A 24,072-nucleotide genomic window follows, 5' to 3' on the forward strand; every position below is an offset into this window, starting at 1 on the left:
TCCCTCCCCCTTTATCTCTCTCTCTCTCTCTCTCTCTCTCTCTAGAAAAGTGGAGGCTGTCTGCACTAGCCTAATGCAGCGCTCTAGTGAGCCGCTGGTGTCTAGTGTACGATTACAGCAGCCTCCTCCCCCCCAAACACATCTCAAATCAATATCCTGCTAATCACGCTGGGAGGGGTGCTGCTGAGAGCATGGTGGTGCATGCATGCAGGAAGGAAGAGACCGTTTGTCATTGCACTCTCCTCTCCCTCTCTCACTCTCTCTCTCTGCCCTCATGCGCCACATGAAGCAAAAAAGTCAAAGCCACAGAGTTACGCTCTTCCTTTTGTCTTTTGTTGCTGTCTGATTCGTTATCTAAATGGACTGTGCAATAAACTGAGGGAAAACAGATTATACATGTTGCTTGCATTTGAACTTTTATTGTATTTATTGTATTTTATTGTCTATGGATATCGTAAAAAGTTATTTTTAAAACATTTATGGTGCCCCGTGGGTGCATCATTTTAAAGACCTCATAACATCGTTCAACAATTGCAGAGACCTTTCTTATGTTGACATATTTCCTACTGAATTAAATTTGGGTGCGAAATAGGGATATATCGTTTTATTTCTTTTTAAAATAGATAATACTGTGATTTGATACTTTTTAGTTGGTTGCAGGTGGTGCACGAGTGGTACAAGAGTGCAACAGTTGGGTAACCGAAGTAAATCCAATTCATTTTCACCACAGAGGGAATACCAGAAATGTATAAACTTTGAAAGACAGATCTACTCTGAGCTATGAGTTTGATATTTGATGATATATCTTGTTGAAGCTGTGAGTCTGCATTATTTCAACTTAATTTTGAAATAATCATGTTTAACAATAGAATTCCTGGTGAAAAACTGCATTACCCATGATTCTGCAAGGAATCTCTACCAATCAGAATCGAAAGAAGTTAACTGTGCCAAAAGAACTCTTTAGTTCCCACCAACTCCCATTAAGCACTGCAATTGACATAAGAGACAATCTCCCTATGCTCTCAAACTACTTAATGGATAGTTTACCCAAAAACCTTCGTTTATTTTTCGGAACAGCTTTTTAAGGTTGACTATTTTGCTGTCTATGCAGGGTCAGAAAGCACTTGCATTTCATCCAAAATATCTAAATTTGTGCTATGAAGATGAACGAAGGTCTTACAGGTTTGGAGCGACATTATGGGGAGTAATTAATTCATTTTTGGGTGAACTATCCCTTTAAATATTTGTGTATATATGAATATTTTGCAATAAACCTAAAATACTGTGTTTTATATAAATATAATCAACTATATTCTTTAAATAAATAGTTTTAATACTTACCTGTCATTTTTTATTTGATTGTCATTCACGATGCTTTATATGTAATTTAGTTCTTTACCACATTAATGCTTTTAAGTACAAAGTCTTGCACCTTTTATTGTCTGATTTTCAAAACTTGTAATCTTGTAATTCACCTCACAGCTGTTTGTTTTGTTTCATGACTTATTAACGAAAAATCAATATGAAAAATGCTTCCAGAATCAAGGTGGGTGAAGCATTCTCATTCAATTCTCTGACTGAACAAAATTGTAGTGCAAGATGATGTCATCAAGACTTGTAAACTTTTTGTCAAAGTTAATGAGCGTTTAGCATATAGATTAGCCTCACAGCTAACACATATGAACTAGAAAGTCGCAAAACTCTTATTTTGATTTCAGAAGGAAGCCATTACCACAGATGACCCTTACGTGTAAACCATGAATAAAGCTCTACACATCAAAGAAGAGTGAAGGGGAAATTCTTGCATGGCACAAAACCGAGAAAGGCTGCCCTCTGTATACGTCCGACACAAAAGTACAAAATACTCTCTCACACCCCTGCCTCTCGACACCAAGCGTACTGCTCATCCCTCTCTCCGATAAGAGTGCTGGAAAGAGACACAGAGAGAGAAAGAAAAGCAAGCCTGCGCTTGAAAGGGCTTTTGGAGTGGCAGAGCTCAGTCTGGGATTCTTTGTGGGGAGCGAGCTTTACTAATGACGCTGTTTGATGTATTCTCATCAGGGGGGAAGGCTGTCTATCCCACTCCAAAGAGAAAAAGGGGCCTCTCTAATGGGCCCCCATCTCCTCTCCTAACCTCTGCCCAAAGACAACAACAACACTCCCTCCGTCTGTCTCTCGCTCCACTTTTTCTACCTTCATCGGCCTTTGAGGTGAAGAATCTCCCTTGGCGTATTCAATTATTTTCCGCTCTCTATCTTCACATGGAACTGATACGATCGCTGCATAAGTGTAAAACTATAGCAATCGGCTGCTCCTGTCTAAGCGGGAGCCAAAAGAGCTCAAAAGCCTGCAAGGATGTGCAAAAACTTTGAGTTTAAATGGTGTTCAATAATATAGAGTTAAAGGGATAGTTCACCCAAAAATGAAAAATCTCACTCACCCTCAAGATGTTCCAATCCTCTATGACTTCCTTTCTTCTGTTGAACATAAAAGAAGGTATTTGGGTAATCAAACAGCTGATGGCCCCCATTGACTTCCACACTATGAATGATGCACTTGGGTAAGTGATGACAATATTTTCATTTTTGGGTGAACTATCCCTTTAAAAGGAGTAAAAAGTGTTGGGAAACACTTTTACATACCACAGCACCCTCTGGTTTCTGTAGCAGCTATGTTGAGCCACGCTCTCTTCCTCTAGATACGTCTCTGCTTGACCCTAATCTCTTAGCAGTGTCTTTCCCACAGGGCTCAGCCACCCTAGTGCTGCTATCTCCAGCCCAGCCTGTTCTCCAAGCTCCATCGCGTCTTATCAGGCAACCTCCTGCCTGCCAACACTCCCAAAGCCCTGGGCTGAGTCCAGCTCCTCTCCATCTCAACCTCCATCTCCATCTCTTGGAAATCAACGGTCCTGAACTGTCACTCAGACATACAGCTCAAACTCTTACAGCACTCTGTCCCCCGAATCAACCCCCCCAAGTGATTAAACACAACCTTTAAAACCTCATGATGTGATTTGACAGCACGGGACAGAGTGATTTGCAGTATGAAATGCTTTCGTAAGTGAGAGGGGAAAAGTTTTGGAGCAGGGCAGCATGCCCGTGGCGTCGGCGCAGGCGGAGAGGAAACCTGGCTCCGGACCGCACTCTCTGTCTGCTCTTAGCACTTTGGTCTCTAGCTGAAGTAATGCACTCAACAAAAGAAGAGAGAGTTCGGGACCAGGAGGAGGAAGCCGTTATTCTGCATGGAGGAGCTGGAGGCGGGAAGCGACACTGACTCACTCACAGTTTCTTTTCTCCTTATAAACCTCCATGTTAACTGTTCACACACTTATCTCCTGTTCCTATCCATTTATTGTTCTCTGTTTGCGTGATTTTTTATATTCTTTGGAAGTTTATGAAGGAGTTTTTTTTAGGATCTTAAAGGAATAGTACACCAAAAAATGAAAAATCTGTCTTTAATCACTCACCATTTGGAAGATGAAGGTCTTAACATGTTTTGAATGACATGAGAATAAGTAATAATAACAGAATTTTCATTTTTGTGTGAACTATCTTTAAATCTTTTAGATCCAAATTTGGATTTAACACTTCAACTCTTCAGAGAAACATATACTTCATACTAGCATACTTGGTGCCAGTCATAAGTAGCACAGGTTTAATTGTAGCAATAGCCAACAATACATTGTATAAGTCAAAATGATACATTTTTATTTTATGCCAAAAATCATTAGCATATTAAGTAAAGATCATGCTCCATTAAGATATTTTGTAAATTTCCTAACACTAAATATATCAAAACTTTTTTTGATTAGTAATATGCATTGCTAAGAACTTCATTTGGACAACTTTAAGGTGATTTACTCAGATAGCATACTTAGTGCACAGTGCAGAGGATATGCTTTACAAATTTTGGGTAAAATGTCTTATCATTTGACAGACCAAATTAAATGAGTCAGAAAGAAAAGCCAGAAAAATTCAAAACAATAATGTTTACAGGTCATTTGAGAGCAGTAAATCCCACAGTAGAGTATGTCTTAACATATTTTCTGTTACATATTGCACATTTGTGACCTGGACCACAAAACTTAAGTAGCACAGGTATATTTATAGCAATAGCCAAAAATACATTGTATGGGTCAAAATTATTTTTCTTTTATGCCAAATCATTATGATATTAAGTAAAGATCATGTTTCATTAAGATATTTTGTAAATTTCCTAAAGTAAATACATCAAAACATAATTTTCGATTAGTAATATGCATTTCTAAGAACATCATTTGGACAAATTTAACAAATTTCAAATAACTGTATCTCGACCAAATATTGTCCTGTCCTAACAAACCATGCATCAATAGAAATCTTATTGATTCAGCTTATGAATATGAATATGTATAAATCTCTATTTCAAAAAATCGACCCTTATGACTAGTTTTGTGGTCCAGGGACACGTTTTGGCAAACGTACGTTAGTATGGTTTTCGCACATAGCCTTTGGCGGCATTTGGAATAGCGCATTTGCTACTCAAAAGGCAGAAATAGTAAGTAATATGCTGGTATGCTATTTTCCAAATTAAACCTTAGTCTACAAAGTTTTAAAGGGTAATTTTAGTTAAAATATGCTATACACACTTTATATTCTTCTCTACCCTGAAACTTAGCGCTCATTCAAAAAATAAATGCAAAAACCAGCTTCACAGCTTCAAAGAGCTTCAAAAATCCACAGCAGCAGCGAGAATACTGCACTCTCTCTGTCTCTCAGTGCGCTCAAGGGAGAGGCAGGGTTTCAGCAGCGCCTGTCTGCCTCAGGGTCAGAGATTTTAAGGCGGAAAGCCTTTAATACCAATTAAATGTTGCTTCTTAAAGCTGTGATGCTCACATTTAACACCAAATAGGGAGGCTCGGAGCTGCCTCGTGCCTCAGCCGTTACCCAACTCACGGAGCGGCTTCTGTCACCAGCGCTGCCGCTAATTCCTTTAAACTCCAGGCTGTGCGGTGCAGAGCTGGGCCAAAACAAGGGCAGAACTTTAATAAAGGCAGGAGCCTAGATGGATGGAGAAATAGCAGAATGACTAAATGAGCAGAGGAGTCTCTTGGTTTTCTCCTCCTTCTCCCTTTGCTCCTTCCGTCTCTCCGGCTACTGACAAGTTGGACAGGCCACACTCCTTAATTCCCTTTTCTTATTCCCTTAATCTGTCATCTTTATCAGGCAGGGGAAGTGGCGGGCGGCGCGGCGGAGCCCCAACCTCCAATCAATCTCCACATTACAGCTGACAGAATGGTGCTAATAACTTATTGATCCCCCTGTTTGCGGGGCTCGGCCAGAACTGAAAGGATGGCATTGATTGGCTATGGGGGGGTGGGGGGTGGGGGGGCGAGCAGCACGGCGCTTCCGCCAGCCCAGAGGATTCAGCGCCGCCCTCCTCTACTGCGCTCCCCCACTGAGAGCCTTAGGGGAGAGACAGACAGAAAGAGAGAGAGACAGAAAATCAGGGAGGGAAACGAGCGGAGAAAAAAAAAAAGAGAGATCAAAATCATGGGGAAAAGAATGAGAAAACAACAGAACAAGGCAAAAACGCAGCAATTGAGGGAAAAAAATAAAGATGAGGAGACAAAAGGTGGTTGAGGAAAATGCAGGAAGATGCAAGAAAGGCAGGCCTCTGTGAATCGTGAGAGAATCAACAGATAAGAAGGGGGGGAAACATGTATAATTTCGGTTGCGCCGTATGACAACCAATGTGTCATTGGTGGAGATTTTGATATATTGTTTTGGGTGGATTTTACTATGCCAGACTGCTTTACTTTATATACATACTAAAAAAGACTCCAGAAACTTGTTTTCATTTGTTGAGCAGCATGTGACTTTTCGCAGCTGATTTAACACATTACAAAAACTTTCAGTTTCATAAAATTAGTTTTCCTGTTTTGAATGTACTATTTTGAACTCAAACGTTACATAATGTGAAGCTGTTTTGGCACAGATGTCAGACTTATTCTTTTGTTATGAACAATCTTATCTCTTTTGGCTTACATCCATCACATTCGTGAAATATTACAGTATTACTAGTGAGGAAGTAACTGTTATCTATTTTAATATATTTTTAAATGTAATTTATTTCTGTGATGCCTGAATATTCAGAATTTCAGTTTTAAATCAATGTTGAAAACAGCTCTGCTGCTTAATATTTTTGTGGAAACAGTGATATGTTTTTTATTATATAAATGTATTTATCTAAAACAAGTATCTTTACTGTCAGTTTTGATCAATTTAATGGGTCCTTGCTAAATAAAAGTATTCATTTTTTTAATATACACTGACACTCAAAAGTTTGGGATCAGCAAGATTTTTAATAAGAGGTTTTAATTTTTAAGTCTTTTATGCTCATCAAGGCTGCATTTACTTGATCAAAATTTAATATTTTGAAATATTACTACAGTTTAAAATAATGGTGTTTTATAGTAATATATTTTAAAATATAATTTATTCCTGTGATGCAAAACCATTACTTCAGTTTCCAGTGTCACATGTTTCTTCAAAAATCATTCTAATATGCTGATCAATTACTGTTATTATCAATGTTGGAAACAGTTGTGCTGCTTAATTTTTTTTTTTTTTGAAACCTGTGATTCTTTTTTAGGATTTTGATGAATAAAAGGTTAAAAAGAACAGCATTTATTTAAAATATAAATCTTTTCTAACAATGTAAGTCTTTGCTATCACTTATCAATTTAACACATCCTTGCTAAATAAAAGTTTTTTTTTTTCAACAAAAAAAAGAAAGAATAAAAATGTACTGACCCCAAACTTTTAGATTAGTTTATATAAATACAAACGATTTCTATTTTAAATAAACACTGTTATTTTTTTCAACTATTTATTTGTTAAAGAATCCTGGAAAAATGTAAAAAAATAAATAAATACTAAACAGCACGACTGTTTTCAACATTAATAATAAATCGGCATATTAAAATGATTTTGACAGATCATGTGACACTAAAGACTGGAGTAATGATTCTGAAAATTCAGCTTTGTGTCACAGGAATAAAATTACATTTTAAAAATATAATTACAGAGAAAACAGTTATTTTAAACTGAAATAATTTTACACAATATTACATTTTTTCTGTATTTTTGATCAAATAAATGCAGCCTTAATGAGCATAAGAAAGGTCTTTAAAAACCATTAAAAATCTTACTGATCCCAAACTTTTGAGCAGCAGTGTAAATAGTAAAAATATCTTAATAGTTAATATCTTAAAAATAATGTCTTATACCAAACTTTTGAATTTATTAATCAGTTAATATTAAAGGTTGTATCAGCGATTTCTAGCCTAAAACATAAAGTGTCAAATTCAGCTGAGCTTTCTTCACGATCCGCTCGCTGCCTGCCCCATAAATTGTCTGTGAAAAAACCGCGTCTCTCTGGTCAGCCTAGGGTCCGAGATATGCCAAAAAAACAATCGGCGCTATCAACTATTCCACAGATAAACAAACCGTGTTCCAACCAATCAGCGTCAGGGGTTTGGTGTTGTGGACTTTCCTACTGGTGCAGGGATGTGAGGGAGGCGGAGCGAAAGTCCACAACACCAAACCCCTGACGCTGATTGGTTGGAACAATGTTTGTTTTTGCTGTGGAAAGGTTGGTAGTGCCGATTGTTTTTTTGGCATATCTCGGACCCTAGGCTGACCAGAGAGACGCGGTTTTTTCACAGACAATTTATGGGGCAGGCAGCGAGCGGATCGTGATGAAAGATCAGCTGAATTTTACACTTTATGTTTCGGGCTAGAAATCGCTGATACAACCTTTAATTAATTTGAATTTCAAAAACCTTTAAAACAATACCGATTCCTTAAAAATATTGAGCAGATATAACTGCTTTTAGCATTATTCCTTTTCACCATTATTAATTGAGCACCAAATCAGCATATTAGAAAGATGAAGGACCATGTGACACTGAAGATTGAGGACTTTTTAAATATTTTATATAACATACCATTTTTATGTATTTGCTAGACTGTTTTATCTAAAGTGATGTACAGTGCATTGGGTTATGGCCCACCCATAGATATAATGATGGTGATGCACAGGACAAGTAGACTTGTGGGAGAAAAAACAAACATCACTGACTGGACACTTCAATTGCAGTATAAACACGCAAATGCAGCGTCTTGAGAGAGAAGATTCAGATTATAACATTCAAAATCAGGGACTCTACGCCTATTTGCTGGTCCAGATATACAGAAGAAATGCGCAGACGCTTCTGTCTGCCTTTAGGAAACCATGAGAGCAGCAGGGAGGGAGGGAAAAAAAGCAAAAACACCTTATACGCCTATTAAGAGTCTCTGGTCTGACCGCAAAGCCACGTTTAGGAGTCTACACAGAGAGCCAGACGAGCTGCCGGCGCCCTGCCCTCCCCCCCATCCCTCGCTGGGGCCAGCAGGCCGGCCGGACGGACGGAGAAGGGAGGGGGGTGGCGAGGGAGGGGGAGCGGAGCTGCCTCTCCTCCGTCGCTGACTGGCTGCGGCTGACGCCTGGGTCAGCTCTCATGTCTGTCCCTCAGATTTAATTAACGGGCCTCTCCGGTGCAAAGCAACCCCAGCGCGGCAGTCGGCTTCCTCTTCCTCCGCCTGTCTCGCGACTCCACGCTGCAGTCCACCCTCCCTCGATACCAAACGACGCTCTGCTCATTCATTTGTACTGCACTTTTCCAACCTTTTCTTCTCTCTCTCTCGCTCAACCGCATACCCACAGAAGAAGTCAGACTTGAAAGGAAGTAAAAGAGACTGTGTGACGGAACAAAAAAAGCTGTTGGAGTCTCGCAGCTGAACATGGAAAAACGAACACTTGCGTCTGCTTCGATTTAAGATTATATAAGGTCAACCTTTAACATTGTGCTACATGTTCTGTTTTGCAACGTCATGTGGTCACACGCAAAATTGAATATACGTGCATCATGAGAAAAGCGCACTTCCGAACGGGCCTGTTCTTATCCATTCGACCCCTAACCTGGCCCAGGAATGGAGGCTCTCTAATTTCACTGGCAGACAGAATTAGACGCGCTGCGTGATCGGATTGGACTTGTTTACAGACACGAGTCTAGCTGCTTACAGCACCCGTTAAACCTCTTTTAAACGCTCAAACTGACAGATTTTGGTCATCAGCTGCACCGCAGGTGGCTTCCGCTCTTATTCCTTTGTGTCTTCTCCAATTAAGATTATGTTTAATTGAGCATCTTCCATTTAAGTTATGGGAAATTGTACTAAGCTTGTTTTTAACCCAACCCTTAGATCTCTAGTGTAGTATAAACCTAGAGCCCAGTAATGGTAATTGGATCCATATTCGGAGCCATACGATCAGAGAGATATAGAGGACTGGGACAGTAGCTTAAGACTTTATTATTCTGGGCCGATGCTACTGTAATAGGATTTAGACACGTTTATTCACATATGGCCATTTCACCAGAAACCCATAGGATCTTTCATAGCATGACTTGACTATACAGTATTCTAAAAATGAAAATTATTTGTAACTAATTTATATAAATAAAAAAAATAAAATTTAAATGAATTAAAATTTGAAAATAATAAATTTAAAATAATTAACTTTTTTAGTATAAATTAGAACATTTCTAAATAAAATAAAACATCTAACGCTACTTAAAATAAAGTCTAATTTAAACAAAATTAAACACTTAAAAAAAATAATAATAATATTAAAATTAAAAATATTAATAATATATAATATAATAAGTGCTGGGCAATGAATAATCACAATTAATCGCGATTAATCGAATCCAAAATAAAAATATTTTGTTTATATAATATATGTGTGTACTGTGTATATTTATTATAAATATATATATAAATACACACATGCATGTATATATTTTGGAAATATTTACATGTAGATATTTATATTCTTATCATTTATATTACATATATCTAATATATAAACATAACATATGTTTCTTAAATATATACACATCCATGTGTGTGTATTTATTATAGCTGCGATTAATTGATTCAAAATAATACTGTGTATATTTATTATGTATATATATATATATATATATATATATATATATAAATAAATACACACACATACATGTGTATATTAACGAAAAATATGTTGGATTTATATGTAAAATATTTATATAATATAAATATAATAATTTTTTATATTTTATTAATATAAATGATATACAAGTGTTAACAAACAAATACATACAATACATACAAATATTTCTTTTAAATATATACATATATGAATGTGTGTATTTATATATACATAATAAATATACACAGGACGCACACATAATGTAAACAAACTTTTATTTTGAATTATATATACATAATATAGATGTGTGTACTGTTTATATTTATTATGTACACGTAAACTTTTATTTTGGATGTGATTAATCACGATGAATCATTGCCTAGCACTAATAGTTTTTTATTATTAATTAAAAAGCAGCATATTTCTTCAACCAACAGATTAAAATGTAACTGTAAAAGGCAAAAAAAAAGGCTCAACCTGTGGGTGACTATGTGATTCAGACTTGTTCTGAAAAATTATTATTTAAATCAAATTAATGAAATAATAAAAAACTATTAAAAATAAAATGAAAAAATGCCACAAAAAAAATAATAATTAAACAATACATACATATATTTTTTTAAATATTTAACATGCAACATATATCTACAAACAACCTTAAAGCCTGAATGTAAAACCAGACAGGTCAAATTTACTTAACCATGTGGTTCAGAGAACCAATGAGATTAACGCACAGTATGTCCGGTAGTCCTTCTGTTTGGTCCGAGATTAATGACAAATAAAGCTATTTACTGAGAGTAGTTTTAACGGCGATTTAAGTTGTGTGCTAAGAGAGGCGAAGACAAGAGCATTAAGTAATGGATTGAATATGGCCACAATGGAGCGAGTAATAGGCTTACAGCCCTCAATCATGCAAATTAAAGAGAATTAAAATACTAGCACGCAGTCAGTGTAATTGTGCTACATCAATCAAAGGATAAACCCTGTAAAAACAGAGTATGCTGGCAATAAAACAGAATATTATAGACAGAGAAAGCCACAGAAGCAATTATAACGAGCCTATAGCTCAGATGCTGCGCATTTCACAGATTTGACAAGTGTATCTCACATCCATAAAAGCATTTTTGGCTTCTTTCGCCCAGACCACTTCCTATGCATGTCCATGTGTTTTCTTTCGCTCTATAAGTTTGTTTTCACTTCATATCCATAAACGCATGGATCATAACAAACCAGAACATTCATCTCCAATTATGTGTGAATGGTGTGCTGTCTCTAGGTGTGTCCTACCTGAGTGTGCGGAGGCGAGGCTGAGGTCGGAGCAGGGCTGGCCCTCGGGCATGCCGTGCTGTCGGGTGTGGTGCAGGTTGGAGATGATCGTTGAGAGGTCACTGTCACGACTGAAAGAAAAGCAGAGGAAGAAAGAAAAGGAGAGAGAAGAAGTGAGAGAAAGAGAGAGAGGGAGGGTAAATATCTCTGGTGATTCCTAATCACAGATTCATAATGCAAAGAAACACACTCACACATTTAGCATATCAGAAAACAAAAACAAAAGTTCAATATAAAAACTAACCAAGGCTGACCAATTAAACTTACCAGTTGTACATAAGGAGAACGTTGCATACAGTATACAAAAAGGAAACCCAATGTAATTCCACCGAAAACAACCTCAACTGAATCAAACACGGCCGACCCGGTGCACTCCGGTTTGGTCCCTTGAAGCTGAAACGCTCTCTGCCGTTGGCTCTTTTGCCTCGCGTCTGCGTTCATTGTCTTTTGGATTTTAAGCGTATAATCAGCGCTGACAGATTCCTGCGTCAAGCAATTTCGAGTTTCATCCAGTCTCATCTTCAACCTTAAGATGTTCTAATCAACACATTCAACTCATAAGCAGTTTATGAGCTTAAAACCAGGTGATTATGGTTTTTATGAACGCTCTGCTGAAATCGTTCGGGTCTCTGGAGACGCACGAGGCGCGCAGGGGATGAGTGTAATCTCTAGAGATCTGCCATTTCATAAAAGAACCCGATAAGTGGTGAATAAAAGCGGCTGGTTTCCATTCAACATGAGCGTGTGGATTTAGAAATTAGAATGGATAATACAATTTTGATGTAATTCCGGCGATATTTAAGGAAGTATTTATGCTCCGGTGTCAAAGAGGCCTTGCACGCAAGCTTGTAACTGCAACTGGAGAACCAATCTTGTTAGCCGTTTTGGACAGGTGAAGAAACTAATGAATATTTAGCTTGAGAAACCCCAAGGCCTACTTAAAGTTATCTTACATCAACAGTTTCAACTTGATAAAATGCTTTAAACCTTGTCGATCTCAAATAATACATGATTTGATTTAACTCCCTGGTGACGGCTGTATCGCTGGCGATACCAGCTCATTTTTTTTAAGATCAGCGCAAAAGACACTAAAAATGCTCTGTCGGTTTCAGTCATACAAATTAGAGATATACATCATTGGAAACTGTAAAGTGTGTACTTTTATTTGTGCACACTCACAAGAACAACAGAAAGTTGTGCCTTTTTTTTTTTAGAATAAAGAAAACGAACAGGGTGATTTCTGTTTTCTGTCTCCGCAAACTGCTTTTAGAAATGCGTCACTTAAATCATTAAAACTCGGTGAATACTCAGCACACAAACAGAAAAGTGGTATCTACAGAAAGCTTGAGATTTATGCTTTTAAACGAAGTAAGTTTTATCGAAAACAAATATTCTGTGATAAAGTAATCTATATGAAACCCCAAGTATCCACTCTATATCAATATTATCTTTCTAGCATTTCACTTACACATCTGTTAAATAGGTTTTAATTAGGTCGAGGGAACCTATTAAAACTATTTGAATGAAAATATGCGATCTCGGACTACAAAACCAGTCATAACGGTCAATTTTTTGAAATTGAGATTTATAAATTAACCGAAAGCTGAATAAACAAGCTTTCCATTGATGTATGGACAATATTTGGCTGAGATACAACTATTGGAAAATCTAGAATCTGAGGGTGCAAAAAAAATCTAAATATTGAGAAAATCTTTTAAAGTAGTACAAATGAAGTTCTTAGCAATGCACATTACGAATCAAAAATTAAGTTTAGATATATTTACAGTAGGAAATTTACAAAATATCTTCATGGAACATGATCATTACTTAACATCCTAATAATTTTTGGTATAAAAGAAAAATCGATAATTTTGGCTATTGCTACAAATATACCTGTGCTACTTAAGACTGGTTTTGTGGTACAATTTTATAATTATAAATTATACAATTTTAGCATTTTAAAAGTAGGTATACACATAAATCAATCACTCTTTAAAAAATGTTATAGTTATTTGAATATTGTATTTTTTAAATAATGTTCATATAAACATGAAACATGACGAAAGACTGATAAGCTGATCTCAGGCCAGGACCGTCATCCATGCCGCACACTTGTCTTCCTCTCCCAGGTCGTCTTCTCAAGGCCAACTGAAGGGTTTACAGATTAGAAGTGGACAAGGCCGTTCTCTCAACCTCCCTTCCTCCCTTCTTCACCCTCTCATCCTTTCCTCACTCATCCTTCATTAACCCTTTTAAGTCCTGCTTGGGCCATGTTGTCTCTATAGAGACTGATAGAAGAAGTGTGTCATGGAGGTATTTTAATGCAATCTGATTACAGCTCTGATCGTATTACAACGCATAATGATTTCAAATTCCCGATTAGCATTTAGCAAATATCAGATGCGTATCTCGCAGCGCCTGACGGTCTATGGGGCGCACTAATGTCAGGAGAGTTCTGAGGGACGTTTTTATGGGCTGTCACGGGACAGTCTCGCAATCCGCTGTGTTTCTGTGGTGGGCCCGTGGCCCTGCTGTTTGTGGCAGTCGAAATGCTAGTTTTACAGTCCGTAGATTACAGGCTGGGCTTCAGTAATGTCAGCCTGCCACGCTTTCAGTTCAGCTACAAACAACACAGCACGAACAGGAATTGATTCTCCATGACCGAACTGGGCTGCAAATTCACTTGTCATTCCGAGAATCCAGAAGGATGACAGAAATGCCATTGGTTGAGTGTTTGACACAAGATCAGACGCACAATTTTTATATATAATACAGCATTCACTGAGAAAAAAAATTTAATGGACAGATTATGATATTTTCTTAAGTATGCTGGTCAAAAAAATATTACAAATAATGTATAAATTATATCTAAAATCTCAAATTATATCTAATATCTATCTTTTTGTTAAACATTTTAAATGTTTAATTTAAATGCTATTTTTATTTAAAGAGAATACAAATAAAACATTTATATATAAACATCATAAATACATATACATGACCCAGAATCACAAAACCAGTCATAAAGGTCAATCTTTCCATTGATGTATGGCTTGTTATGATAATACAATATTTGGCCAAGATACAACCATTTAAAAAATCTGGATCATAAAAATCAAAATATTGAGAAAAATCACCTTTAAAGTTGTCCAAATTAAATTCTTAGCAATGCATATAACTAATAAAAAAATTAAGTTTTAAAATATTTACAGCAGGAAATTTACAAAATATCTTCATGGAACATGATCTTTACTTAATAGCCTAATGATTTTTGGCATAAAAGAAAAACGTTAATTTTGACCCATACAATTTATTGTTGGTTTTTGCTACAAAAATATATTAAAACATTTTTTTATATTTCATTTAATAAAAATATATATATATATATATTTTATAATTAGGTTCACGCATAGATCATTCACTCTTTAAATAGTTTTATGTTTATATTTATTGTATTGCATTTTAAGTCCTGCTTGAGCCATTTTGTCTCTATAGAGACTGATAGAAGAGCAAAATAATTTTGGATAAATTATGGTATTATCTCAAGTGCGACTTTGTTAAAAAATTATAGGAAAAAAGTATGCTGGTCAAATAATAATTACAAATAATACATAAATTATATATGAAATTCTAATTTAGTAAAATATATTATAAAAAATACTACTTTTATTTAAAAAGAATGAAATATATAAATATATATAAACAAAAGACATTTTTACTAATATAGAGAATGAAAACACACAATGCAGCGAAAGCAAAATCGTTCACTACATTTACAAGAAAAAAAATCTGTGATCAGAAAGCTCATTTTTCATTTGAGGCTGGCAAACTCCCAGATAAACACAAAGATAGATGAGACTGAAATAGATCAATGAAAAAAACATTAATTCCCTACAAAATATGCAAAGTGATTTAACAGAATAATACTTTTATATTAGTTGCACCGTACAAAAAACACCAACAACTTAAACAGCTCAAGCTCTAAACAGCATTTAGATTTAAACATTATTCAGAACTTTGACGTTCGTCTACTTTAATTAGGCAACAGCGCTATAAAATATTAAAAACTCGCATGAAACTATGCTACTCTGCGCAGCGCAAAGGTCCATTTAACCTTTATCTAGGAAACAACTCTGCCGTTCTCTATAGGTCATCCACGTTCCCCCATCCATCCCCTTAACAGGGCATCAGTCCAAACAACAGCTCCATCTTCCAGCTCCCGCTCTGGCAGCTAAGGAAGGCTATTATCCCTCGGACGGAGGCTCTGCAGTGAGCTCACTAAGCAAGGACATTGTTAGCAGGTTAATTAGCACACTTTTTCTGGGCTGTCCCGGTGAGGGCCGCTAATGAGGCCTCCCACGACTGGCGGCCAAGGTCATAATCTGCGTCAGGGCTGGAGCTAAGACCCGGCCGCCTGAGTCAGCGATCCCACACAGGGGAGCACAGGGCGGACCTGACAACTCCGCTTAGGACATGAGCCGCGGCTTATCGTGCAGTGAAGACGATCAGCATAATCTCCATCTAAACTGGTCAATACCTCTTACACCTCCCCGTCAACCGCATAGACACTTTGCCCCAGATATGACCCACTACAAGAGGACATGCACTTGGCAGTACGGGAAAAAAAAATATGGCCCAACAAATTGGGACCTGATGACTCTATAGTGACTAGTAAAATAACAATATGTAATGCCAAGAATTAAATAAAAAATAAAATCCTATGTAAAAATAATTGTAAACTAGAAAAATTTTGTTTTGTTTTTTACACACAAACACACACATGTGTGACCCTGGACCACAAAACCAGTCATAAGGGTCAATTTTTTTAAATTGAGATTTATACAACATCTGAAAGTAAAATAAATAAGTTAATAAGCTTTCCATTGATGTATGGTTTCTTAGGATAGGATTTGGACGAGATACAACTATTTAAAAATCTGGAATCTGATGGTGCAAAAAAAAACAAAATATTAAGAAAAACACCTTTAAAATTGTCCAAATTAATTTCTTAGCAATGCATATCAGAAATTAAATTTTGATATATTTATGGTAGGAAATTTACAAAATATTTTCATGGAACATATTTACTTAATATCCTAATGATTTTTGACATAAAAGAAAAATCGATAATTTTGACCCAAAATAATTTTTCAAAAATCATAACCCAACTGCAGTTTGATTGAGAATAATTGGAATACACGATGAAAAAACATGATTTTCAAATTTGTAGTTTTTAGTTATCCATTTTTGCAAAAGAACTTTTCATATATAATTTATTTATTGTTCACTGAGTTTGGCTCTTGGCCAATTATAGTTTACATTTTTTATTGTTCTGAAGTATTTGATTCACAAAATATGTTGACGATTCTATGTTTATTTAATGTATAAAAACTGAACTTTGAATTTCTAGCAAATTTAATATTTTTACTATAAAACAAAACAATATTTTATATTTTGAATATACTGTAAAATACATCCCTTTACCATGATATAAATTTTGGAACCACCACTCAGCCCCTGTGGCTCCAGGAAAGCGAATATATACATGACAGACATACTTGTCTATTGAGTTATACTTGAATTTTTTATAAATACCATATTTGGGAAGTGTCAAAAAATGAATCAGAAGCATTCAATGCAGTTTCGGAGTCAGTGCTTTACAACGAAATGAAAATCTGTGACACCGCAACGAACAGCAAAACATCTTTCCGATGCCAGAAAGATATGGGTTTTTGCATCAACTGTGTGTTGTTGCTGGTAGCAGACACATTTCCTCACCACAGCACTCACATGCAGAGCTGAAAGCACTTCCATCTGTTCTTGACATGCGTCTGATATAGGAGCACTAGGGCCTAGGAGTAGGGTTTGTGGTTGAATGTGGAGAAAACCAGCTGCACACCTGCACAGAGCTCTGCTTGACTCTGAACTGAGATTCAAATGCTGCTAAAGGGATAAAGTCCTGCTATAGGTAGCTGTGTAAGGGATTTAAAGGAATAGTTCAGTCCAAAAATGAAAATTATTCACCGATAATCTTCCCCTCCAGTGAGATCTGCTGAAGAACTACCACGACCGAATCACTGATTCAATAAGCTGAACTGGATCAGCGAACGAATCATTCAAATGGGTTTCGTGAACCGAACAGAATAACTAAACAGATGCAATCGGGTATACAAGTCGTATGGACTACGTTGATAATTTTTTTCAAGCTTCAAGCCTCTAATTCCCATTCATTCTTACTGCAACTGAACATTAACGACAGTGAGTAAATAATGACTGATCTTGATTTTTGAGAGCACTGTTCCTTTAAGAAAATGCTTACTTTTTAGCATTCAAAAAATGACAACTGAATGAAAAGTATCCATTTAAAGGCAGGTATCTGTGAACTGACTTCAATTTAAGGCAGCTCAAAAGGCCATTGGACAGACGTGGTGTTCCTCATGGCAGCGAGAGCGTCGGGAAGGGAAATAGTGGCAGCGCAAGTGCCCCTGCAGTGACACGGGAGACGAGAGCTGGCGCCAGATATAGAGGTCACACTGAGAGCTGGCAGACTGGGCATCCTGACGCCAGGGCTTACACCATTACTGAACACAGCGCTGATAGTCTCACCCTGACACACACACACAAAGCGGTGCCAAGCAGAAAGTGGGAAGGCATGTGGAGAGGATGCCTCCTTTTTACAGAAAGTGACAGACGTTTTGCACTATGAACTGGCACTGTAAAAAAAAAAAAAAAGGCCAACCGTGGCACAAAATTGAGAATTTCACAATTACTTTTACTAAACAATCATTCTAAAGAGTCCACTTACATACTGTCCAGTAAAACCAGTAAAAAAAACGCTACAGCAGCAAGAAAAATCAAAACTTTGAAAAAAAAAAAGAAAAATCAATATTTCTCTCTGTTTTTTTTTTCTCTGTTGTTATTCTGCTCACACTCAGACCGAGCAGCCAGGCCTCAGCTAGCGAGGAGAGCAATAAATAAATATCGAAATAGATACATAAATAAATGAGAGCGCAGTGCGTTCTCCTGAGCTTTCCTGTTGTTCCTGCCTTATAAAAGCTGATGGGAGGTCGATAAGCATGCGGGAACCCAGAAAAGTAGAAGTGAAACAAAATATTATTTCGCCACATTGAACGTTGCGCTGTTGGATAATTAGAAAAAGCGAACAGCGGAAAAAGCCTGAGAGCTGTGATATGCGGTGTAACGTCTGTTTAAAGACAGCTGCCCTCTGTAGATGTGACATTAATGACATTGATTAACTCATGTGGTTGAAGCAAAACCAATCAAAGGAGATGCTAACAGGAAAACAACACCTGATTAAAACATCTTCAACGTTTTAACTATTTACGCTGGCTTGACAGGCAGTGAGATGAGGTGCGCGTTCAACGCGATACATTTACTTCTAAGCAAATGCTTATACCAAAGTAATTGAAATAAGTGGTCTACAGTTACATTCAAAGCAATTGTATTGTTTTAATATCCCATCCAATTAGGTCTGTCATGATAACTTTTTGTTGTGCGATACATTGCCCCAGAAATAATTGCAATAAGTGATATTACTGTCATTTTAAGACCATTTTATGCCACTGAATATATAATTATAATATAACAGCATAATAATGCAAGAAGGGCTACATACTTTCAAATGACAACAAAAGAATATTAAGATCATGGAAATTAATGATCTTAAAATATTAGATACCTTAAAAAAAACTAAATAAACTTGAACAAAAAGTGCAAAGTGACAAGTAGAAGAAAGAAAATTGCACAAAGAGCTTGGATGGAGAATTTTCCATCTACAGACTTTTTCCTGACCTTATTTTCTCTGTAAATTAAGGGTTTACGCTATTGACGAAAAACACAATCCCCACTTAGCAGTCAGATGTCCGTATGCACAAAGGCACAGATGCCTAAACAAGGCCATATCTGCAGATGAAACTTTTCTTCTAGAATAATTTTGATAAATAGATTTGAACTAGCACCTCATGACTACACCACGTTATGGACGAGAAGCTGCAATGAAGCTTTTATAAAAATATAATGGGTAATATATTGCGTCATCAAATATTATTGAGGTCATTTAACATATATTGTGCGGTAAGTCGATATATTGATTATTGCGACAGGCCTACATGCAATCACCTGGATGACTGAAAATCTTCACAGAATCAACAACAGCTACAGAACAATTCACACCAAGTCTGACAAAATATGTTTCACACCAAAACTGTTCAAAGTCTTAAGGAAATGACAGATGATTTTAAGATTACATTAATTAATGGGGAAAAAAACAAGTAATTAAAAAAAAAAATTGCGTCGATATGGTAAAAAGTTTTAAAATATGTGTAAAAAGATGCATTAAAATGAATGTGTTTTAAAGTGATGCATTTAGTTATAAATGTTGTTTTTTGGACTAAATTCCAGCCCTATGTATTTAGAAAGAGTGGGTCAAAATTAACAAATTGTTATAGCGTACATAGCAGGACGCATCTGCCCGCTTTTTAAAAACAGGGCTTTAAACGACGATTTTTCCTGAAAATAGTAAACTGTAGAACACTCAGCCTACAGCTGTTCCTTGGGAAGAGCCCTGGACATTCTAAAAGTTCCAGAACTGGAACCCAACCACTAATTATTGCCTTAAGAGAAGGTTCTTTCCAGGAATCCTACAGCATCACGTCCCCTTCCCAGCAGTGTGTCGCGCAACACTCCAGAACTGCGCAGGGAAATGTTTTAACAAAACAGAAATGAATGAATGGCGCACATGGTCACATGATTTAAAGTAAACTTTTTAAAAGTACACATCATTTCCTCCGGGGGACCACACAAATGATTGAATTTTATTAAACCTGTGTGAGTGTACCAAAACCAGCCAAACAAAAACAGGTTAACCTAAACCATTTCACGCACGAGGCTTTTCATCATCAGCCGAATGTCTTCGCAAGCGCAGAAACCTTTAAAGGAAAATTAATCACAACCAGGCTACTAGCCATTCCTGTAAATGTATAACATGTGTCTGTTGTTTATCAGAATAAAATTAACAAAAATACCCAGTGTTGAGGCACTCAACAATATTATAATGCATAAAAACAGTTTAAGTGTCAAATGAAAATGCCCTTGACTGTACATACCAGCATTTTAAGAGCCTGGCCAGTCAGAGTGCGCTAAAGACGCTGGTTTGGGTTGGCTTCAGTCCTGAGGTTTGGACCAGCTGATTTCCACTTCTGGCTAGCCGAGTGCTTACATTCAGGTCCAGACAGCCACCAGGGAAGAGGACGGCACGCCTTGCTGGACAAACTTGCTGGTCTAATGCTAAACACAGACAGGTCAGGCCCTTCTCTGAAGAGGCCGCAGAAACCCGGGGGAAGACAGACAGTATTTCTATCCAGACAGGTGCAACAGTTGTCTGATTTATTTCCTTTCCCTGTCCCTCGTGCTCAAGGGGAGGGTCCACCATTCTGGAATCAACCTGCCTCCTCCTCCCCTGATTCATCTAATCCACTTATGTTTCTGCACTTAGTTTTGTTCCATAGGTTGTAAATAAGAAAAATCAACAAAAATCGTCAGAGTTTCCTAAGCAAATCAACCGCTAAATGGACGGTAGTTTAAAACAATTCGAAAACAAATTTGGCTTCACCGCTACATTAGCGTTAATATATTAGATTATATAGGATGGGCAGTCTTTTTTGGAGGCTTTTCTTAGCAGGTTGTCCTCTGAGTAAGTATACTATCTTATATAATCCATGATGGTTACTCAGTAATGACCCAGACAAGCAGTCAGCATTTCTCAAAGCCCTGGTGTTGACACACCTGACTGAGCACAGGTAGGCTTCAGGAAATGATTGGCATGACCTTGAAGACTAATACTATGACAAACATCTCATACTTGCAAATTTTATTGCTAAAGCAGAAGGCGTAAGCGTTTTCAGGAGGCCAGTCGACGCATGCCGTCGTCTTCATCAAACGATTTTACTTGCATTTCAAAGATTATAAAACCAAACTTGTTATTCAAAATGGTATTTGGACTCATTCTAGTGCATCCTAACCCGAAGACCCTCAACCTCCACATGTGAAATCACTAAGAATATAAAAGACTAAGCCAAGCGCTGCGCTTCAGCCTAAGCACAGCTTGTTTTCTAAAAAAGAAAGGTCTGTATGCCTGCAGGATACAGGATGACTGAGGACTAATCACCTATAAACCTGCTGGCCATTAACATTAATCTGGTTAAAAGATATAGGGAGTCTTCTTTAAGGTGTCAAAGTATACCGGCTTTTCTCACGGCAGTGGCTGGAAATCCTTTGAAAACTAAATGCGCAGTATTGCACAAATGTATATTCGTCGGACCGCATCTAAAATTGAACTATTTTTTTTTATATATCTTTGGGCATGACATTACCAGAAGTCTGAGTCTGCACAGAAAATCTGGGATTGAAAATCTTATTCAAAAACCTGGAAATAAAATTTTAGAATTTAAAAAAAAAAAAGTGTAAAACAGAAGAAACATCATAACAAAAAAATGGTACCATTTTACAATAGGTTAACATTACTTAACAATAGTTAACTAGTTTAGATAACATGATCTAAAAATGAACAATACTCTTAAATCCAAGCCACTCAAGTTGTGTGAAAAAATATTAAAGGCATTTATTCAAATGGCTTTAAAACAGTAACAACACATTTGTGCACGGACGTGTTGTTGAATACTTCAACAGCATTTATTAATTGTAATGTTAATTTTAACATTTACTACTGCATTATTAAAATCACAAGTTGTGTTTGTTAACATTAGTTAATGCACTGTGAATTAGTATTAACGAACAATGAACAACTGTATTTTCATTAACTAACATTAACAAAGATTAATTAATACTGTAATAAATGTATTGTTCGTTGTTTCTTACCTTATTGTAAAGTGTTACCCAAAAAAATAAAAAATAAATAAATAAATAAATAATAATAATAATATATATATATATATATATATATATATATATATATATATATCATAACATCAGATTCATCCCTATTTAAGTAAATTGTGACACTGAACTTCTTTGTACAAATGGTCAGACATTCTTGTCTCCATTGAAGCATAAGAAGCTCTTTGGATCATCTAAAATCAAGTCGCTAAACTTCTACCGTCATTAAAAAAAATTGAAAAAACACATAATGAGACATTCTGAAATTCATTTAAATGCAACTTTTTGTTCAATATGTTAAACTGATAATATAATCTGCATTATAAAATATTAAACAATAGCGCTCTCATGCTTTTGGGACCCCTTTGTATACTGTACATTTTAGCAGATACATTTGGACTGAAGAAACGCTATGCACACTCTACCACAACACTAATATAAACGGCAATGATGAGGCGTAAATACGATCAAACGCAAAAAAGAATTCCCCATACTTCACCATCCATTGACTAAATCCAATTTGTTAAGACCCCTCCACAACTCACTTACCCAGTCCAGCTCAATGGAAATTGAATTTCATAGATTGAACATCCCATTATCTCTTTCGGTCAGATCCTCATCTGAGTAAAGTATGGGTGAGGTGAGCGGCCCCGGAACAGAGGAGAGACATGGCTCCTCGCAGTCCGCCGCCTTTAACAGGGTAAAAGCCCTAGATATTAGTCATAAGTGTTCTTTAAATTCATTAGCATCTTCACACACGGGCGTCTGAAGTGTTGGGGGGGAGATCACTGTAATAAGTTTAGCGTGCCGGTTCTGGTTCCTGGTGCCATCCTTGGTGTCACAGGGTAAGTGGCTGCCAGCGGCTTGGGGGTTGAGTGAAGGAAGCGACCAAGAAAGTCTTGCAGATGAGGGCTTAGGTTTGTACCTGGGCATTCAGGGCTGATCCGCTCCAAGGTAAGAACTCGGAGCCCTTCTTTATTGCACAACATAATCATATTCAAGATATGCTTGTGGTGTTTTCAATGCACAGCACAGCAGATGCACTCTCAAATCACTCAGTTTTGGCCAGGGATGTCTTTTATGAGTATGACGGCTAGCTAGCATCCTGTGTTAGCTTGTAGGGCTCAACAAAATGGACTGATCCAGCTATGACCTGCCTTTGTTGGATGAGGGCACGACCTCATATGGACGTATAGGCTGTCTTGAGAATGATATCCCAACAGTGCTGTGTAATGACCCAAATTTACCGCTTAACACCAATGGGCATAAACCCAAGCCTCTTATACTCAAATGACTCAACCATTGGAATTCATTCGCCATTAACTGCAAGGAAAAAAGTCACAGCTACAGCTATTACGGCACATCTTCACGGGAAAAGAGGTGTTAAACAAAAAGGCAACTAAATAAGTCAAATCATCGCTATACGCATTGGCGTTTGCTCTAAGAAAGCCTGACAGGAGCTAGGGCTAACCAAGACATTTTTAGCAAGAGCCGAGTGGCTAATGAGAAAAGAGAATATTGTCTTCTCGTTCTCTTCTCATTAGAAGCACTGAAGCTTCCTGGAGATTTAACTATCCACAACAGCGCGTGCAGACGCCGCCAACACAAGCTCTCACTGCAAGCACCGGCGAAACTACTGCTGACACTTCAATTCAAAAAACGTGAGTGAAAAATCACCTAAAGACCCTCGGAAGACAGAAAGCCTGCAGTCTAAAAAGCAACAGCTAGCTTTGAAAGGCGTGCTCTAGTGATTAAAGAATACTTAATAATAGATCAGAA

At 36.9% G+C, this 24,072-nt stretch overlaps 1 protein-coding gene across 1 annotated transcript in view; it reads right to left on the reverse strand.

The window, feature by feature from the left end:
- The window catches only part of LOC141290894 (sterile alpha motif domain-containing protein 11-like), a 74,713-nt gene that overhangs the window by 29,148 nt on the left and 21,493 nt on the right, over nucleotides 1-24,072 (reverse strand). The window contains exon 4 of the mRNA XM_073823038.1: nucleotides 11,341-11,450. Within this exon, the coding sequence (XP_073679139.1) occupies nucleotides 11,341-11,450 (110 nt within the window). The remainder of the gene's footprint in view (nucleotides 1-11,340; nucleotides 11,451-24,072) is intronic.

The sequence above is a fragment of the Garra rufa genome, chromosome 18 (assembly GCF_049309525.1).
Source record: "Garra rufa chromosome 18, GarRuf1.0, whole genome shotgun sequence".
Classification (NCBI taxonomy): domain Eukaryota; kingdom Metazoa; phylum Chordata; class Actinopteri; order Cypriniformes; family Cyprinidae; genus Garra; species Garra rufa.